General features: G+C 40.2%; 7 protein-coding genes across 7 annotated transcripts; 4 read left to right on the top strand and 3 right to left on the bottom strand.

The window, feature by feature from the left end:
* Positions 1 to 29: 29 nt before the first annotated feature.
* Positions 30 to 1,540, top strand: SS1G_11119 (predicted protein; the record flags this gene model as incomplete). Its single annotated transcript, XM_001587828.1, has 2 exons — positions 30 to 926; positions 1,001 to 1,540. 2 exons carry the CDS (start codon positions 30 to 32, stop codon positions 1,538 to 1,540), a joined length of 1,437 nt encoding a protein of 478 aa, XP_001587878.1.
* A 1,544-nt stretch (positions 1,541 to 3,084) lies between these two features.
* Positions 3,085 to 4,268, top strand: SS1G_11120 (predicted protein; the record flags this gene model as incomplete). Its single annotated transcript, XM_001587829.1, has 2 exons — positions 3,085 to 4,142; positions 4,247 to 4,268. The coding sequence occupies 2 exons, from the start codon at positions 3,085 to 3,087 to the stop codon at positions 4,266 to 4,268; spliced, it is 1,080 nt and encodes a 359-aa protein (XP_001587879.1).
* Positions 4,269 to 6,383: 2,115 nt separating this feature from the next.
* On the bottom strand, positions 6,384 to 8,758 carry SS1G_11121 (predicted protein; the record flags this gene model as incomplete). The annotated part of the gene is made up of 3 exons (XM_001587830.1): positions 6,384 to 6,415; positions 6,486 to 6,842; positions 6,979 to 8,758. The coding sequence occupies 3 exons, from the start codon at positions 8,756 to 8,758 to the stop codon at positions 6,384 to 6,386; spliced, it is 2,169 nt and encodes a 722-aa protein (XP_001587880.1).
* A 299-nt stretch (positions 8,759 to 9,057) lies between these two features.
* Positions 9,058 to 9,632, top strand: SS1G_11122 (predicted protein; the record flags this gene model as incomplete). The annotated part of the gene is made up of 2 exons (XM_001587831.1): positions 9,058 to 9,120; positions 9,468 to 9,632. 2 exons carry the CDS (start codon positions 9,058 to 9,060, stop codon positions 9,630 to 9,632), a joined length of 228 nt encoding a protein of 75 aa, XP_001587881.1.
* A 1,602-nt stretch (positions 9,633 to 11,234) lies between these two features.
* On the bottom strand, positions 11,235 to 12,056 carry SS1G_11123 (predicted protein; the record flags this gene model as incomplete). The annotated part of the gene is made up of 2 exons (XM_001587832.1): positions 11,235 to 11,337; positions 11,398 to 12,056. The coding sequence occupies 2 exons, from the start codon at positions 12,054 to 12,056 to the stop codon at positions 11,235 to 11,237; spliced, it is 762 nt and encodes a 253-aa protein (XP_001587882.1).
* A 3,277-nt stretch (positions 12,057 to 15,333) lies between these two features.
* On the top strand, positions 15,334 to 15,868 carry SS1G_11124 (hypothetical protein; the record flags this gene model as incomplete). Its single annotated transcript, XM_001587833.1, has 2 exons — positions 15,334 to 15,410; positions 15,658 to 15,868. 2 exons carry the CDS (start codon positions 15,334 to 15,336, stop codon positions 15,866 to 15,868), a joined length of 288 nt encoding a protein of 95 aa, XP_001587883.1.
* Positions 15,869 to 16,638: 770 nt separating this feature from the next.
* Positions 16,639 to 17,136, bottom strand: SS1G_11125 (hypothetical protein; the record flags this gene model as incomplete). Its single annotated transcript, XM_001587834.1, has 1 exon — positions 16,639 to 17,136. The coding sequence occupies one exon, from the start codon at positions 17,134 to 17,136 to the stop codon at positions 16,639 to 16,641; it is 498 nt and encodes a 165-aa protein (XP_001587884.1).
* Between the last annotated feature and the right edge of the window lie 1,185 nt (positions 17,137 to 18,321).

Consider the following 18,321-nt stretch of genomic DNA (forward strand, 5'->3'; position numbering starts at 1 on the left):
ATTATTGCGACATATGCAATAGAATAAAGATGCCCTGGAGAGAATTTCTACCAATTGCTCGATGTCAGGGTTTGCCCGTATCCATTGGAAGACCAGGGACAATTCTACAAGCCGTTCAAGTTGATAGTCCACGAGAGATAGGTATGGTGGCATTCGCCACATGGGCGATCATCAATGACCAATGGGATCAAGCTGTACAAATGGACAGCGGGATTGACCGGGGACGTATAAAAGCCGCAGCTCATGCCCTCACTGATATTTCTTACATGGCGATGCAAAAGCCCGAATGGCGGGAAGTGAACTTATTTAAGTGGTGGAATATCTTACACGAAGCTCTCTTGGACCCGGAACTGACAGTGGCCGGTTACAAAGCACGTATTCGTGGTGAAAATACGCCAACAACACCCAAGGCCAAATCGAAAAATAGCAAACCAATTATTTTACCGGATGTAGAGGACTCAGAGCAACGAAACGAGAACATCAGTTATAATGATACTGATAATATACCTGAGGGGAAGAAGCTCTTGTTCTTTAGCCGTGATAGAGTTGATGATGATGATTTGGAGGATGATGACGACAAGGAATGTGAGGTGGAAGCTCTCGGTTCGAAAATCAAGCATGAGACATCTCGCTGGCAATTTGCCCTTGGCCAAGATTTGGAGCCTGCTCATTTGGCTACTCCGGATACCTCCAAATTTTTCATGGTCCGTCAGCTTCGAAAAGACCCAAACAAGATCGACGTTAGAGAATATCCTCATGTAGCTGGATTTAACTGGAATGATAAAGAGGTCGTAAAAGCTTTAAATAGAGGAAGAAACCAGATCATCCTTCGAACTAATGGTCCTAAAGTACCAGCTAGATTGGCATGGTCGCAAATTGAAAAGGATCTCTTGCGCCACCAAGTAATCAAGGGTCTCAAACATGGCGTAAGTCCTCTTACTCTAGCCGATCTTATTCTGTGTCGACTTACTTAAAATATCCGCTGAGATTTCCATTACAGTACACGAAAAATAATATGCCATGGAATCAAGTTGCTCATAATATCAATGTCGATTTGGAAAAAGTCACTCAAAGACAAGGCTCCTCCCTCGCCAGACCAAGCAAATGGAATCCTAAGACAAAACAACAAGACTACCACACAAAGATACACCTCAAAATGCAAAAAGATCGTACTGGTTCCGAACGTAATGCGACTGGCTGCATGAATCAGTCCAACAAATTTGGCGACATCGATGCACTACTTCGAAACAGTGTAGAACAGCCGAACAGACGTGAGACTTTAGACCAGATGCTCAAGATGATTCATGATGCCGATCATCTTAGTCCACTTCCCAGAGTTCTTTCCGCTGCTAGTGTAGGAGAAGATGTTGAAATGCAACTGGAGGATGGAGGAGGATCTTCGGGCGATGAACCTTCTTCCACGCAAAGTGATGGAATGCAGACAGATGGCGTCGATGACTATTCAGATGATGAGTCACTCATGAAGCGTAAGAAATCAGATCTTGTTGCTAATAAGTCATTGGGCAATGAAGCTCCATGACGCGCAGAAAGTCAGAAAATGTCAATAAGCCCGGGCATTCATCACGCACGGTACGAGACTCTTTCACTTCATCGTCACTCCTTTTCATGTAGGTGTATTCGCTGTTCTCTAGATCCTTACCGGCAAACCATGCGTCATATTGGCACTACAAAGTTTTCCATCAGTGCCAATCAAGAGCTTCCGTGGCGAAGACCTAAGTCTTCTATTTTCTCCGGTGTCCAAAGAAATTTCGTCATTTCAAAAGGGTTTCATGTCGTCTGACGGTGGAAACTTGATTTTAATACGATAAAAGGGTGGTTTAATGATAGCAAGGTGGAGATATGTATAGAGACAGATGGTTGGTCGGTAGTCTAGAGCGATTGGATTCTTCATTGTTGTTGGATTGCATGTTTAGTTTTCGTTTGATATCGTTTGCACATGTATGCTTGGGGGTTCGGGTAGTTGATTCCTTATGATCGTAGAGAGTGACATCCGTTGATAGGTTTAGAATATTGATTCCAAATTAAGGATTTAAAATTCTCTTTAGTTTTGTTTCGATGGTAAGAAATGAAATAAACTATGTCAGGTCACATGATCTCCCCGCAACTGCTAAGGTTCGACAAGACAATTGTCTAGCCAATCAAAATCACGTTTCGGCAAAGATCGACAAATCACGGCGATCCCTGAGCATTGATCACCTGATGAATCGTGAAGGGGTGCTTAACCGAGGGGTCTAAAAGATCTAGACGCCAACTAATTTTAAAAGTTTCTTCTAAAGAGCCGGTGCTCCAACCAAAATGGATTAAGGAAAAGCCACATTCAGCCGCAACTAGCAAAAATTCGCGGGTCAATCCACTTCTCCCTATTGTATCTTATTTGGAACTATTGAGACTGGAGACAGATGTGGAAATTATGAAGGTTTTGATATGTTAACCGACCATATTGGTCCTTTGATGAGCTTCTCCATCCGAAGCTAGAAAAAGAATAAGCGTTTGAACGCGGGATTTATACACCTACTTGTCTTGTTTGGGCTTGGGGACCGCGTTGTCGGATTAGGCCCACCATATTCTTCTCCATGTGCATCAGGGTCTTCCCACATGTATGGAAAGAAGGAGAAATAAATGCAAGCAAAAACATGAGGGTTCGCTTTGCAGACAGGGTGTTTGCACAAGTATCATCGCCATCAAGCAGTAGATATGAGCAAAATCTACCATGCACGCACAAATGATTTAGTGTGATATGTATAGTGCTTCGCCTCGTGGCAGAAAGTGCAAGTCAGCACGGCTCTCCCCGCAAACAATTACTATGCTCTTCCTCAGGAACGTGCACAAAATGTGACTAGTTAGTAACGGACTATCTATACTTAGCGCAAATGTTATTCGCTTCCTTCGTGTGAGAGTTAGAGCTGAGAACTAAGTTCTCCACATGGTTATTTATACAAGATGTAGAACATTTTTCCATAGACTTCTTCATCTCCATCTCTCTTTTCAAGCGCCCACTCTTTTAAACGCTCATTCTATTCTAATTCTCATCATTCGTTTAAAGGTTTTTCTTAATTCTTCAAAATGAGAGTTTTAATCGTTCTTTCTGCCTTGACAGGCTTAAGTCAGGCTATTGCGGTCGTTCCTCGACAGTCTATCAGTCCATCAGAAGTAATCCTTACATCCACTTCGGTCAGCACAGTCACAAACACCATCATCACTGCCTATCCAGTCATCACTACAGCAACAACTTGTAGCGTAGGAACCACAGTCCCTATCGAAACCGGCTGTACCCCAGGTGCTGTATTTTCCCTGCCAGGGGGCAATTACTATTCACAAGCATGCTCCGCATCTCTATCTGGCGGGACTATCATCCGTGCCTACGTAGAGCCTATTGGACAGGCGGCTAAGAGTATATGTGCATCCTTCTGCAACGTCCTCAACAATCTCAAAACAGCCGCTAGTTCATGTAACGGAATAGTTTACACAACTATCGGTGCGCTTAACCAATGTTTTTTAAAAAATGGACCGGTCACGGCGGTATCAGCTGGAACAAGCGTATTCGCAGTTCAACAATTCACAGAAAATCCTTGTATTGCTACGATCACGGCTTCGACAACTGATACTTCATATCAGACAATTACTTCTACATATGAAATCGTTTATACTTCAACTGTGACTCCATCGGCTGCTGCTACATCTTCTATCGTCACTTCATCGGCTGTCGCGACTACTAGTTCATCTGAAGTTCCATCAGCTACCGCTACAAGCAGTTCATCCGAAATCTCATCAGCTGCCGTCACAACTTCAGCTGCAACCACAAGCTCCTCAGACATTCCATCCACAGCTTCAAGTTCTTCCGCATCTTCTATTCCCAATTTTATTTCAAACTCGACTTCGACTTCAACCTCAACTTCAACTTCTTCTGTATCTTCAACTCCTATCCCGACTATTATTTCAAATTCCACTATAATATCAAATTCGACTTCGACTTTGGTTTTAACTTCTTCTTCTTCTTCAACTCCAATCTCAACTTTAACATCAAATTCGACTAGTTCCGCAGCTGCTGCTTCGCCGAGCGCTGATGCTGATGATGATGAATGTTATTATGATGATGAGGAGGAGGAGGAGGGTGATTCTCAGTGAGTTTAAACGAGGATTGAGATTTGGTGTTTAGATGGATGGATGGATAGATACATTAACGGCTGGATGGATGAAAGAATAAATATATTAATATTTATAAAAGAAAAGAGGTAGAAATTGAGTAATTGATTGCAAGTATATTATTTATATTCTTGTATATAAGGATCTTACTTTGTATATAAATATTCAGTTTATATTTATACTTCGTTTATATCCGATAATAGATTATTTTTTATTCAAGTTAAAGAGTATAAATCTAGAAATCTATAAAAGTAATTTATAAATTTACTTTCAATATCTATCTGTGACGGAAAAGTCGTAAACGGAGTCAATTCAATCACTTAGAATCTAAAACTAAAGAACTAAGAAGATTCTAAGTAAGAAGGTCTTTATATAAAGGGCTAGTGCACGTGAGCCACTAGTGGGTAACAACCGTCACGTAACACTATCTCGTATTTATAAGTCTTATAATATAAAATCAAGAGAGAAAAACTTAGTTAATTAAAATTCAACCTAATATTCTAAAACATAATTTTTTTTTGAAAAGATTTTAGATATTATTTAATATATGAAAATTATTCTAATATTTTTTTAAATAGATTAAGTTTTCATATAAAAAAATTAAACTTTTTTAATTTTCAATATTTAAATTTATAATTGTAATTATAATATGTCTCGTAATATAAGAAATTATGTATTGATTTAAAGATTTATAAAGTGAAAAATTCAAGGGTTTTAAAGTTACAATTATTTATAAGAGATTTTGTTGACCTCCTGGGATCTTGGCAGCATATGCATATATATTGCATGATGCATATAAGGAGCAAACAAAACTCAACTTTTAATTCATTCTTTCCTTTTTGGTATACTGTTTGTTTGCTTTCAATATTTTGATTTCAAAGCACTTTAATTCCGAAGGCCGAATACCTAACTGTGACGGAAATCCCTGCTTTCCTCCCACCCTTATTATATAAGAAACCTCAGGTACATTAACCATGTCCACACATGATACGATTACTCGAGATTAGTATGCGATTTAGGTGACCTGAGGATCAGATCCGGACAAGTACTAGGTATCAATGGTTATCGGTAAAGTAAGATCATTGGAGGAATAAATATGACTTCTTTTTGCCTAGCCATTGCGGCTAGGCCATTCATTTGTGTATATATAGAGTAGCTATCCCCATCTACAGGTGCTCTTCACCTGTAGATTCTAAGTTAAATACAATTGCTGGTCTATAAACACCCTTTTGGTCACAATATTTATAATTGTAATTATAATATGTCTCGTAATATAAGAAATTATATATTGATTTAAAGATTTATAAAGTGAAAAATTCAAGGGTTTTAAAGTTACAATTATTTATAAGAGATTTTATTTATAATAAACTCAAAAGAAAAAAGTAATTAAAAGAAATTATAAGATTAATTTTGTATAATATTAATCAAAATATAAGAGTTGTATATATAAACAGGGAAAACAAGGGGTTATTAAAGTATTATATGTTAAATAAAAACTATTGCATGGATACAGACATACTATATTCAAGCTGATGTAAGATTATGTTAAGATTTTAATTTTCATACTTTTTTCATTCATTTATATTCCTATCCTTCCGTCAATTATACACTATCACAAACCAGGCCACAATCCAAAACCATAATTAACCCGAATCAATCAAAGAAAACTAGTGAATCTTAAAAATCCCCCGAACCTGATTCTCGTCCATTATCAATATCCTAATAATCCTCACCATTGTACAAATTCCTATCCTACCTTATCGCATCAAATGAATATTGGAACAATAAGAGTTGTATGTACGCGAACAGAAATTTATTTCCTCTTGCCATATCCATACCATTGTCACTATGTATCATACCGTAATGCTGTGTCGGGAGAAGAAAAGAAAGTAAGAAAGGGGGTATTTGCACTTTGTTTAAATGCCGATAGCCGGGTTTGATGATGTCATCATTTTTGATGAGAAGAATCTCCTGTAGGCGGAAATAGTCGGGGGAGTCGTGATTTTGTATCTTGACGGAGATTATGCTGAAAGCATCCTGGAGCTGTGCTGTGGAAACGTAGCACTCGTAAACCTGAAATGTTAAGCATATGTGTGTATTTGGCTCTGCTAACAGGAAGAATGAAAGTTGAATCGAGATGACGAGAACAGAGATTACAACACGATGTCCTAAGCCAAAGCTAGAAACCATGTGCAAATTATAGCAGCTCAATACAAGGACTAGATGTATACAAAGTAGAACTTCCACCATTCTGAATTCTACAACGGTCTAATTAGTAATTCCTGCCTGATTGGCGTCAAACTACCTTGCACTGCTCTTACTGAACTTCAAACTGAAGGCAGCTTTCAGAGCAGATACACCAGTAAGCGGAGGAGACGGTTCATCATTGTCATCTCCATAGTGCTTATTAATCGTATGAGGAGGCGGACTGGATGAAAAGCGGCGAATAAGAGTCTTAGACTTCTTTCTTGGTCTATTATCCTCTTCATCTTGCTCACCATCTATCATCTTTGAGGCAGTGCGGCGAGGACCTCGGATTATGCCACGACCTCCTTTGCCACCAAGTCCTGTTGCTTTGTTGATCAACTTGAGAATATCAGGGTATTTTAGCGCTTGGGTTTCCGTTGCCGAACCGCTACGATTGTAGCCTGTTCGATCACTGCGAGTGGTTTTGAGAGCTGGTTTAAATCAATACTTAGCAATCATACTTCAAATTGGAAGTGATTTCACTGTCGCTGTTCGGGCTTAAGCTTCCGAGAGCCGAAGCGCGGACTCTTTGACATTAAGAAAACAAAGCTAAAGGATTGTACTTACTCATATTCTTTTTGCCATCCTTGATCTCTCTTTCGACCCCTGGTGCCAACTTTGAACCCTTTGGCTGAAGAACTCCCTCAAACCGTTCCTTGAGACGAGCTGCAATCTCATCCCAGTTAATTGTATTTCTATTAAAACCAGCTTTAATAGCATCGCGTACCTCCTCTTCAAGACAAATCTTCTCCATCTGTGTCCACGGAATGCGTGTTTCGGCAATATTACCATGAGTTCGTTTACGATTTTGAGCCCTAGCCTTGTTAAGCCTTCTGATATGTGTCGGGTCATCCCAATTGAATCCAGCAATCTGCGCATACTGGCGGAGGTCAACCTCAAGCGGATCATTTACATTTTGACGGGTTAGATAGAATTTGCTAGGATCGGGTTTTCCGAGTTCGGCATTCTCGATATCTGTTCCTTCAATGAAGCGCCACTTGACATTGGCACGTCCTGGTGTGTTCTTCTTTACTTCTGGAAGCTTCTTGAAGTAAGCTCCTTCAAGCTCTTCCTCATCATCATTACTATCGTAGACCTCAACATCGGAATCTTCTTCACTGCAACGTGGTGTGGTGGGTGCTGAATTATGACGGCGGGAGAAGTCCAACCGACCATTAAAACGGGAGGCATTATTGTTCGTATTGTGAGCTACTGCAGGTGCTAGATAGCGATGATCATAAAATTCTTTAGCATAGCGACGACCCCATTGTGGTGCATCATGGCCAGTGCTGTGTGCTCGTCCTCTCAACCAATTTACGAATTCGAGCGTAAATTGGACATATCCTGGACCTCGGCTTTCATTCCTATCAAGATGGTTAATGAGCTGGTCAACCTCAGCTTCATTGTGGATCTGTCTGTCTTTCTTGATCGCCTCTTCTCTAGTGAGCATTACGGAAGGGCTAGTAAAAACTCGTGTCGACATTCGAAAAGGGTCTGATACGGGAGCTGTGGAATTCACTCGGCGGATGCCTTCATTCGTAGGTCGCAAGTTCCACTCCTGGGCGACTCGTGCAAAGTATTGGTCATGAGTTAAAATTGGTTCCCTCAATAACTCATGAAGAGTGTTGAACCAATGTGGCAATTGCTCACATTCATTTTCAGTTGCCAATGTTTCAAGCTCTTTGGTGAGATTTGAGATTCGACAAGCAACGTCATGCAAATTTGGGAAGAATTTGAAGCTTTCAGCGAGACCGGGAATAGTATTAAGATCTTGTAGTATAGTGCGAAATTCGATAAGTATAGCGAGCTGGGAAATCTCAAATGGTTCTGTCAGATTCTTGACTCCCTCTAGTAGTGCGCCTTGTGGGGCTTTTCGAATTTCGTTGCCGCTATCGTCGACAGCAATTGGAAGGTCATCCCCCCATGGCAGTTCCATATGACGGCAGTGAAAGCAGAATCGACCGACTAGGTGTTTATGGTCATAAGCGCAAGTGGTGCCCAGATTTTCTTTAGTAGTCGGCTGGACATGATGTGGAGAAGGCGGGTCACTAAATGATGTATCGGTAGACATCTCAATCTCGTCCCTGGATTCATTAGGTAGAGGGGTTGTATGAGAGCTCGTGTAGGACTTGTTAGTGTTATCGGATTTACTGCCATTCTCATTGCTGGGGGCAGAAGCAGACTTGCGCTCTAAATTTTGAGTGAAGGCTGCGGAATCCCTCTCCGTATCCTTGATTTTTGCTTTCGGGTGATCAACCGCAGGCATTTGCTCTTTTTTCTGGGAAGCAGCACCAGTGCTGAGGACACCCGACCCCAATAAAAGAGGTGAACTCGGAGGAACAGACATGTTTGTTCCTCTGTTTCCTTCCATTTCTTGGTTTTTCTCCTTCATGTGTACTCGTCTGTGTTCTGTTTTGGATATTTCGCTAAATGTTCAACTGAATTAGTATCAATGCTTGAATTTTCCACGAAGTAATTCAGACGAATGCCTGGTTCTCGGAACGCATGCCAGAAACAATAGGGGCCTCTGAAAGACTATCCACTGATGTAAAATAGAAATTCTTTGAGTTAGAAGTGTGTGTGAAGTGATGTGAATGGATGCGCATGAGGGGTTATGTGTTGGTACGAGATGGAGTGATGGTAGAAATGGGTGGAAGGAGGAAGTTGTGCGAGAAGTTCGCTGTTGAAGACGAACAGCAAACTTATGAAGTGAAACTATGTAACATAGGAGGGGGTCAATTGGCACAAGCATAAGAAGAAACGGTTAATTGTCGCGACGCGAGGATAAAAGCAAGAAGTGCAGTGAGCGACGAGCCTCTACATGTAAGAGAGAATTATCCTGCTAAGGATAATTCGAGGTATTGCGATCTCTTCTGCGAAAGTGCGAGATTGAAAAATGTTGAAGAAAAGGATATCCTGTGAGAACAGAAATGCTCTTATAAGAGTTGCTCTTAATCACAAGATCCCAAATAGTAGGAGCGAAGCGTGAATAATAAAGGGAAAAAAATTCAAAGTTTGGGAAGAAAGCTATTAACTTACTAAAGGTAAAATAAAAGTACTTTGAAAACTTCGAGGAATTCCCAAAAGCCATCAAAATACGCGTCGACAACGTTACCACTGATGAAAGAAGTGATGGTCCAATATCAAGAAAGGATCAAAGAGATTATTATGAAGAAAGGGAGTTAAGAAAGGATTGTGAGAGAATGAAATGTTCAAGTTGAAGTGAAGTGAAGTGATTCTTCTTTTGAAGGTTCTGTGTTGGAAAAGAAAAGGTCTGGAGAAATGAAGTTGTTTTTGATACTTTTGTATCAATGTTGACATAGCTCTCCAAAGATTCTCAATTCGCTAAAACAAGGTATCAGCTTTTATCCTGTTAATATTACGGATGGATAGTACAAGGTGAATACAAGACTGATAAATCTTTTTTTTCTTTGGTTGTGGAAAGTCATGAGTGAATCTTTCTGCTTGGTTTACATGGTGAGATCTTGTCGATTTGGGTGAATCCTACTGTGGTAGGCTCGTTCTTAACAATCACCTAGTTCCCGTCAGGTCTTGATTTGGTACTATTATTTGCTATGGCACACTTTCCATGGAGGGATAGAGGCAACGGTATAAGATCGATTCAGGATTTTATAGGTTTTTTTGGCTGGATAGTCAACCCTAACCATAATATCTGAAAGTGTTTACTACAGGAAGCATTTTTCTTATCTTGAGCAAATCCAGGCTCTAAGGTCGTAAATGGGTATCTTCTGTTTTTGTTCTTTCCTTTCATAAAATTTAGTAACTAGGTATCAAAGGCTTCATATCAATGGCTCCTTTTGAACTTTAACAACTTTCTCATAATAAAGTGTCATAAACAAACATGCGGAAGTATGGATGGATTATTTTGAGAATTTAGCTTGAGATAATGGCTACTTCTCACCAAGCCATGTATCAGAACGAGAGATCTGATAGCACATAGCACTAATCCCACTCTACTCCTGATTTATGTATTGGAAGCAGGCTATGGATCACTTATATTCTATGTGTAGAGATACAAAAATGAGTAGGAAGAAAGCTACGATTATCCATGGCAATCATTAGATGAATGCAATGTCTCGTCTTCACAGGACCATCCATATAATCCTTTCTAATCCCCTTCCTTGTTTCTATCATCGGCTCTTCGAAAATAAAAGTAAAGACTTAAAGCCATAGAAAACCATTCAAAATGTTATATAGCGTCCACACCAGTCTTAGATCATAATAAGATAACATCATCAATTTACTGAGGGGATATGAAGCACCTGATACTGGGATTCTTGCATTTGCCAGTAGTGATATAGAGGATAAGGAGGGCAAAAAATGGTTATCTTTGGGTAATGCTCTTCGATCCCTTGGTTTATACATGTCCAGTGACATTTATGCGAGGTATTAATGCGAGCTTGCATTCATCCTTCATATCACCATTATCCATTCCACTCGTCGTTTTGGCGAATATTCCCTAAATGGAAGCACAATAGAACGTTCCGATCCATTATCCACCAATTGACACAAGGCAGAAAGATAAATACCATTTATCTCAAAGTTAAAAGCAAAGCACAGAAAAAGGAATGCAGAAAAACTTGATTTCTATCTAATAGCACGGCCATAAAATGGGGAAAAACCCCGTGTATTAAATCAACCAAATAAATTCCGCAACCCCATGATCATCAATTCTTATGCCAATATCATAATCTTACATTTTCCTCTTCATCGCTGCCCATCATGATAAACACGCATATTCAATCATCACCCGCCAGTTATCTCTGCAAACATGCTCTGGCGTGTGAAACTCAAGTAATTCGTCAATTTAGTCTTAGATCATCCTCCTCCTCCTCCTCTTCCTCGCCCAATGACCATGATCCAGCCGAAATATCAAATGGCGAGTCCCTACCATCAACAGTAACTCTGTGAATAATTCTAATCAGCAATCCAAGACTCCTCATACTTCTCATCTGCAAAGCTTACCGAGACTTCCCACTAGTCTGAGGATTAGACTCTAGAGTGTTAATCTCCCACTGTCGACGAGCCTTGTTAAGTCTACCAACATGTTCCTTATTATTCCAGTCAAACTCATCAATATGCAATTCAATTCGCTTCTTCTCGATTTTGGTAGGATCGCGGATATCGTATCGGCGAAGCACGAACTTGGAATTATCAGGCTGACCAACCACTGCAGGAGTTAAATCAGTATCACTGGTGATAGCCCAAGCAACACTCGCATTTTCAAAAGATCTCGCGCTGAGTCTAGCTTGCTCGAATCCGGGACTGGTAGGTTGAGGCTTAGTCATCACTCTAGAGCGCTCCGGTGAGTTGGAAGCACGAGGAGTGATTTGAATAGGGCCAGACTTGGTAGTCTTATCCGTAAGGTTGACCCAATCATCTTCTTCATCTTTGACGTCAACTTCAGCCTTTTTGAAATCCCCAGATTTGTAGGCCGTATCGCGGCGGTGCTTATTATGATCTCTGAAGAGACCTGAGGGAACGATAGCATCTGCAATGTTGCAGAGGAAGTTTTCATGACGGAGAGCTCGTCTGTCTATATGTGAACCTTGGTTCCCTGGTTTACCGAATGGTGGCACAGGAGCTTCCGTGGGTGGAAGTTTTTTGTTGTTTCGTTCAGACATGGTGGTCTAGAGGAAGATCTGGTATAGTTAGTGAATGTCAAATGACTTTTGGGTAGACCTCATGAGATGGTAGAGTAGGAGTGCTAAGGTAATGAACTTTTTCAGCATGCGGACGAGCTCTCTAGCTCCATGTGCTAAAAGAATATATATTAAAATTTAGATAGAAATACAGTAGAAAATATTGCTCCTTACAGATGAAATTTTTGGAAGAAAGTTCTTCTGGTTTCAAATGTCGTGGTAGGCAAGGTGTTGAGATTTTCAAGGATGCGAAGGAGATGTACAAGTATGTTCGTAATATTCTGTGATGGTTTGTTCTTAAAAGTCTTTGGAAAAGAAATCTTTGTCAAGTAAACAATATAGAAGTTATTAAGTGTAAGATGGAGACTCCAAGGTTCTAAATTGAACATGTTTATACAAATGCAAATAAATACAATTGACAAGTCTACGGCTGGTGCTGTTCGGCCGGTGGATGATATTCCAAAGTCCATTATTCACACAAGTTTAGGAAATTAACTCAGTGTACATCTTGACGTAGAAAGAGACCGTACTGAGGAGATGAATCAAGGAATAAATTAGATAGATTTTTTGAAGTGGTTCGAGTTTTAAATATAATTAGGGTTAAAAGGTCCCGAGGAAATTATCTTACTTAGTTATTGTACCTGAAATGACTTTAGATGAGACTGATTGTATTCAATAGTTGACAGGATTGATTAATATCTAAAAAAAATTTAGTGAATATCATACATAAGCTATAAAGACTATAATTTACCTTATAGATTGATGATATTGGTAATTTGTCATATATTAAATAAATTACATTCACCGCGGAATAACCACTTGTGCATTTCTTATCAAATATTTAACATAATTAGAGCATATGATAGTATAATCAAAATGATAGATACTGATTTTTAAAACAGATATAAAGATTAATAATGAAGCATATGTAGAAACACATGAAAGTATTTAGTCTTGACCATTGAAAGACCAGCTGTTGATTTCATTTATCCAATTATGTCGGAAGTTATTCGTCTGAAGTCCAAACATCATATGAGAAGTTACAAATGAGCCACCATATGAAGACAAGAAATCATTTATGAGCAAAACAAACAAAAGGTTTGATTTTTTGATAATGAATTCCTAGTTTCAGGAATAACAAGCTAAAATATAGGTTTCTCCTTGCAGACCATCTTCAGATTTGAGCCTGGATCCATTATATTCACCAAAGTTAGCGAGTGAATATAGGAGTTCCGGCCATCACCTACCATATAGAAAGCGAAATTACACCAAAAATCGACGATTTTTCACTTTTTCAGATCCTTGTTATCTTTATCAAAAATTGAAATAACTAAATAAAATTTATTGTTAAAATGAATGGTTCCTGCGTAGCATGTGCACAGGGCACTAGTCCTATTAGGACTAGATTGAGAAGCTCTCTGTAGGAGAGCTTCGCACTTCCGTAGAACTTAGATGAAGAGTGATTAATACACTAGACCAATATTACCTCAGTTCTGCCCTATCAGCTTCCCACTATTCCCTGTGTAAGGTCATTGTGATGGAAAAGTCGTAAACGGAGTCAATTCAATTACTTAGAATCTAAAACTAAAGAACTAAGAAGATTCTAAGTAAGAAGGTCTTTATATACAGGGCTAGTGCACGTGAGCCACTAGTGGGATAACAACCGTCACGTAACAGTCATTCCTTTTAACATTTATCTTATTATAATGATAATCAATTTAAATTTTATAAAAATATAATGAAATATTTTTTTTATTTTTTGTTTGAATATTGTATATATTTAAAATTGAAAAAATACAAAAGTTTAAAAAAATCGATTGTGTGACCAAAAGGGTGTTATAGACCAGCAATTGTATTTAACTTAGAATCTACAGGTGAAGAGCACCTGTAGATGGGGATAGCTACTCTATATATACACAAATGAATGGCCTAGCCGCAATGGCTAGGCAAAAAGAAGTCGTATTTATTCCTCCAATGATCTTACTTTACCGATAACCATTGATACCTAGTACTTGTCCGGATCTGATCCTCAGGTCACCTAAATCGCATACTAATCTCGAGTAATCGTATCATGTGTGGACATGGTTAATGTACCTGAGGTTTCTTATATAATAAAGGTGGGAGGAAAGCAGGGATTTCCGTCACAGATTGTTTTATACAAAGAAAATTTCAAAAAAGTATTACACAAACAAAATTATATATTTTTTCAACTTTAAATATATATAATTTTTTGAAATATTTCAATAATTAATTATAATATTTTAAAATTTTATAAAATACTATTCAATAATTAAAAAGTTGTTCGATATTTCATTTTATATAAGAAATTATAGTTTTTGCAGGGATTTTGCCACAAATTCGAATGGTGTGAGGTGAGTGATGGCCGAAACTCTTACAAAAGTACAGCAAAGAGACATCAAATGTCACACTCAAGAATACTGGGTAAAGTATCTTGTATTAGAAAATACTAAGCTAAGGAGAAAAGAAGAAGGAAAACAAGAGTAGCGATTGATTGATTGATTGATTGTGTTTATCGTCATAGGCCGTAGGCCCACGCGCCTTGGCGCGTGATAACCTTAGCCATCTATTCCAGTTTTGGACAAATGACGCTCAGAGGAGAAGCCTCTGAGTGGTTTACTAGCTAGCTAGGGGGAGTATTTTTATACAATTTAAAGGGGGCTAGGGCAGGGTTTACATGATTGCCTTCGCAGGGGGGGTTTGGGCCGGTAGGCCTTTTGGGGTTGTAATTGTGGTCATCCTCGTCCACTAGATCACTACCTCTTGATCTCTCTCCCTGTCTCCTCGTACTTGTTTTGGTTGTTCGTATGCATACTTGTTTTTTTTTTTTTTTTTTTAATGAAAGAAAAGGGAAAGATGAAAGAGAGGAAAGAAGAGGAAGGAAAAGCCCCTTTAGAGACCCTATTAACTCCGTTTGAATCCCAATGAAAGAAAGAAAGTCTTTTTATTTTTTTTATTCATCCTTGCACCTGTGTGCCACGGGCAGATTTTTGTGTAGAACTTGGTGTATTCTAGCTATTCGGCTAGTTTGGCTATACCCGGTGGGATTTCTTAGAAGCCAGGGGATAGCTTCGGAGGGGGGGCTCTTTGTGAGCGCTTTGAAGGCTTTTCCTTTTTTGCAAAAGAAAAAGTGTAATGGAGTTTTCCTTTTACCGCACAAGCAATGGACATGGGCTGTAGTGTGATTGAAGCGTTCATGGTATGCTGCGAAGTCGCCATGCTGTGATCTGATAGCGAGAATATGGTGGAGTATGGCTCTCTTCAAAGAGAGGGTGTCTGTATTAGAAGTGTAGTTGAATTGGAGATCTTTGTAGTATTGTAGGCTGACTGTATTCCATAATTGTTCGTTTGCTTTGTTGGCCCTTGTTCTGATCATTCTTTTTAGGGATGCTAGCGTACAGATCGGGTTGAGGGGAAAGGGGAGTTTTGTTCCTTCCTTAACGGCTTTGTCAGCTATTTCGTTGCCAGGGATATCCAGGTGCCCTGGGACCCATCGAACGCGGATTTTCCCGGGGGAAATGTGTGGAAGCCTTGGTCTAACAGCCTAAGCTTGTATGAGCTTCAGAAAGTCTTCAAAGACTCTCTGTGAGGAACCATTGAAGTGGGATCCTAATCGGAGAGCAGCCTCGTGGTTGTCTAAGAGGATCCAGAGATCTGTGGCCAGTTTGGTTGATGCTAGAGTGAGGGCTTTTGCTGCCCCTGCTACTGCGGCTGTGGCTTCTGCATCGAACACTTCTGCATTTGTGCCTAATGAGAAAGAATGGTGTGCTATCTGAATATCGAATTGTGAGATTACGAATCCGCCCCCAGTTGCACCATCCTTGCTTTCACTTTTTGAGCCATCCGAGAAGATTTGTATATCGCTTCTTGGGATCTTGGCGTGGAAGGCTTTGAAGTCTTCGGTTGCTTGTGCCTTCGTTCTGCCTATCGGACCATTGATGCGGGCCTCGGCCTCTGCCCTCGACTCTCTGATTTCCTAGGGTGGGAAGGCCAAGGGGTTTATGTATTCAGTCTCCAGTAATGCTGTGATGAGCCTTGCGAATCTTGTATCTGGGGTGCGGTTATATTCTCTGGCTTTGGTTATGTTCTCTGCTCTGATCCTGAGAGGATGGTAAAGGTCTAGTCTGGTGGTTCGTGCCGTATATAATTGTGAAATCAGGTTTAGCTCGATCTCGGATAGTCTGAGTTTGGCTTCCTCGTAGAGTACTGCTGTGTTTATGGTTTTATATATTGGGAGGATTGCCTTTGTATAGATGATTACCATTTTGTTGAGTAAGCTTAGATGGCTGTCCACTACATTTGAGATCGAGATCGGGTTGTTTAGGGCATTCTTCTTTGTTTTGGTTCGGCCTGGCCACTACGTTTCCGAGGCGAAATAGCACTTTTTGAGTATGCAGGCTTCAGCCACTTTCCTGATGAGATATAGGGGTATCCCTTGGTGTGTATTGCTGAGGGATCTCAGTATGTTGGCTCTTTTAAGGGCTTTGGCTGCGAGGATCTGGATATGTGATTTGAAGCATAGTTTCCTATCGAAGTGGACTCCGAGCTATTTGAGCGGGCTAGGTTTGACTTCTATATTCATAGATCCGGTGTGTATTGCAGGGGTATCTGTTAGTGTTCGGTGTCCTTTATAGAAGTGTATAAGCTCAGATTTCTTGGGGTCAAAAATGATACCTTCGGTTTTTCCCCATTCGAGAGTTTCTTGCATATCCATTTTTAGAGAATCGCAATTTGTCTGTAGTGAGTTTGATATCGTTAGTATCGCGATATCGTCTGCATATCCGAATCTGCTCTGTGGTTTGCCCATCCAGAAGAGAGGCGCAATGTAGAGCATGAACAGGATCGGGGAGATCGGTGAACCTTGAGGAAGACCGCATTCTAGCTTTGTTTCCGGGCCAGTCTCGCCGTCTAGTCGGATCTTGATGGATCGATTAGTGGCGAAGGACTGAACCCATCTAATCAGGTTGTTTGGCCATCCTTGTTCCCGAAGGCGATTCACTAGTCTTCCTGGTAGCACTGCGTCAAAAGCACCTTTTACATCCATTGTGAGCAGGGTGGTCTTTAACCCTTGTTTTAAGGATGCCTCAATGTCATGTGTAACGCAAATAATGAGGTCCACTGAGGATCGCAAGGGTAGAGCTCCGAGCTGCTGGTTCGCTAGGACTTGGTAGTTTAGAGCAAGCCATGATACCTTCTTCGCAATGAGTCTTTCGAGGCCTTTGCCTAGGACCGAGAGCAAGGCAATTGGTCGATATGATCTTGGATTGGTATAATCTGACTTGTTGGGTTTAGGGATGATTACGATGGTAGCTAATCGGAAGCATTTTGGATGGTATCCTAGATGTAGACAGCCTTTGAAAAAGGATAGGGTTACTTCTTTTATTTGTAGCTATGCGACTTGTAGGATTTTTGTTGGGATTTTGTCTGTGCCAGGTGCTGTGTTCCCTGCTTTTAAAATGGCCAGCTCTATATCTTGTATAGCTATATTAGGGAAGGTGATAGATCTGCTTGGGGCTGTAGGGGTATCGAACAGGATATCGTCAACCTCGGCTAGGTTTATCAGTAGGTTGTTGGCGAAGGTTTCTCTTTTCTCTTCGATAGTATTTGCAATGGTTTGTTTTGATAGATCTGCTAAAGGGGGGGTACGGTATATTCCTATGGATTGATGCCATTTGGTCATTCGATATATATCGTTTATATCTTCTACTTTATCCACTTTTGTAATATAGAAGATGTGTTTTGCTTTTCGGACTGTTTTCCGAAGAGAGTGTTTGAATGTAGGTGTATTGATGATTCTATATTTATATATAGCCTTTATATAGTCCTTATTCCATCAAGGTTGTTGAAGGGGCTTGTTTATAGATCTTCTTGCAGATCCTGTATAGGCTTTTGTAAGGGCTTGTGTAAGGGATAATGCGGCTTGATCTAGGTCTCTTAGAGAGGGTGTCCTGGGGATAGCTACAATGTTGGTGAGATTAGTTTCTAGTAGGTCTTTAAAGAGTGTTTCATTCAATGTATTTAGCTTGAGTTTCTTTGCAGGCTTTTGGCTTCGGTAATTCCAGTGAAGGTAGGTTTTTAGGGTGCTGTGATCTGAGGTGCACTCTAGTTGTTCAGCGAGGGCGGTATACGCTGTATAGGGCCCTGAGAGGAAGGTGAGGTCCAAGACGTTTCCCTTTGAGTGAGTAGGCAGTTCCGATTGGGGAGATGAGGTGTAGATTCCGGGAGTTTG

This window comes from Sclerotinia sclerotiorum, genomic scaffold (genome assembly GCF_000146945.2).
Source record: "Sclerotinia sclerotiorum 1980 UF-70 scaffold_17 genomic scaffold, whole genome shotgun sequence".
NCBI lineage: Eukaryota > Fungi > Ascomycota > Leotiomycetes > Helotiales > Sclerotiniaceae > Sclerotinia > Sclerotinia sclerotiorum.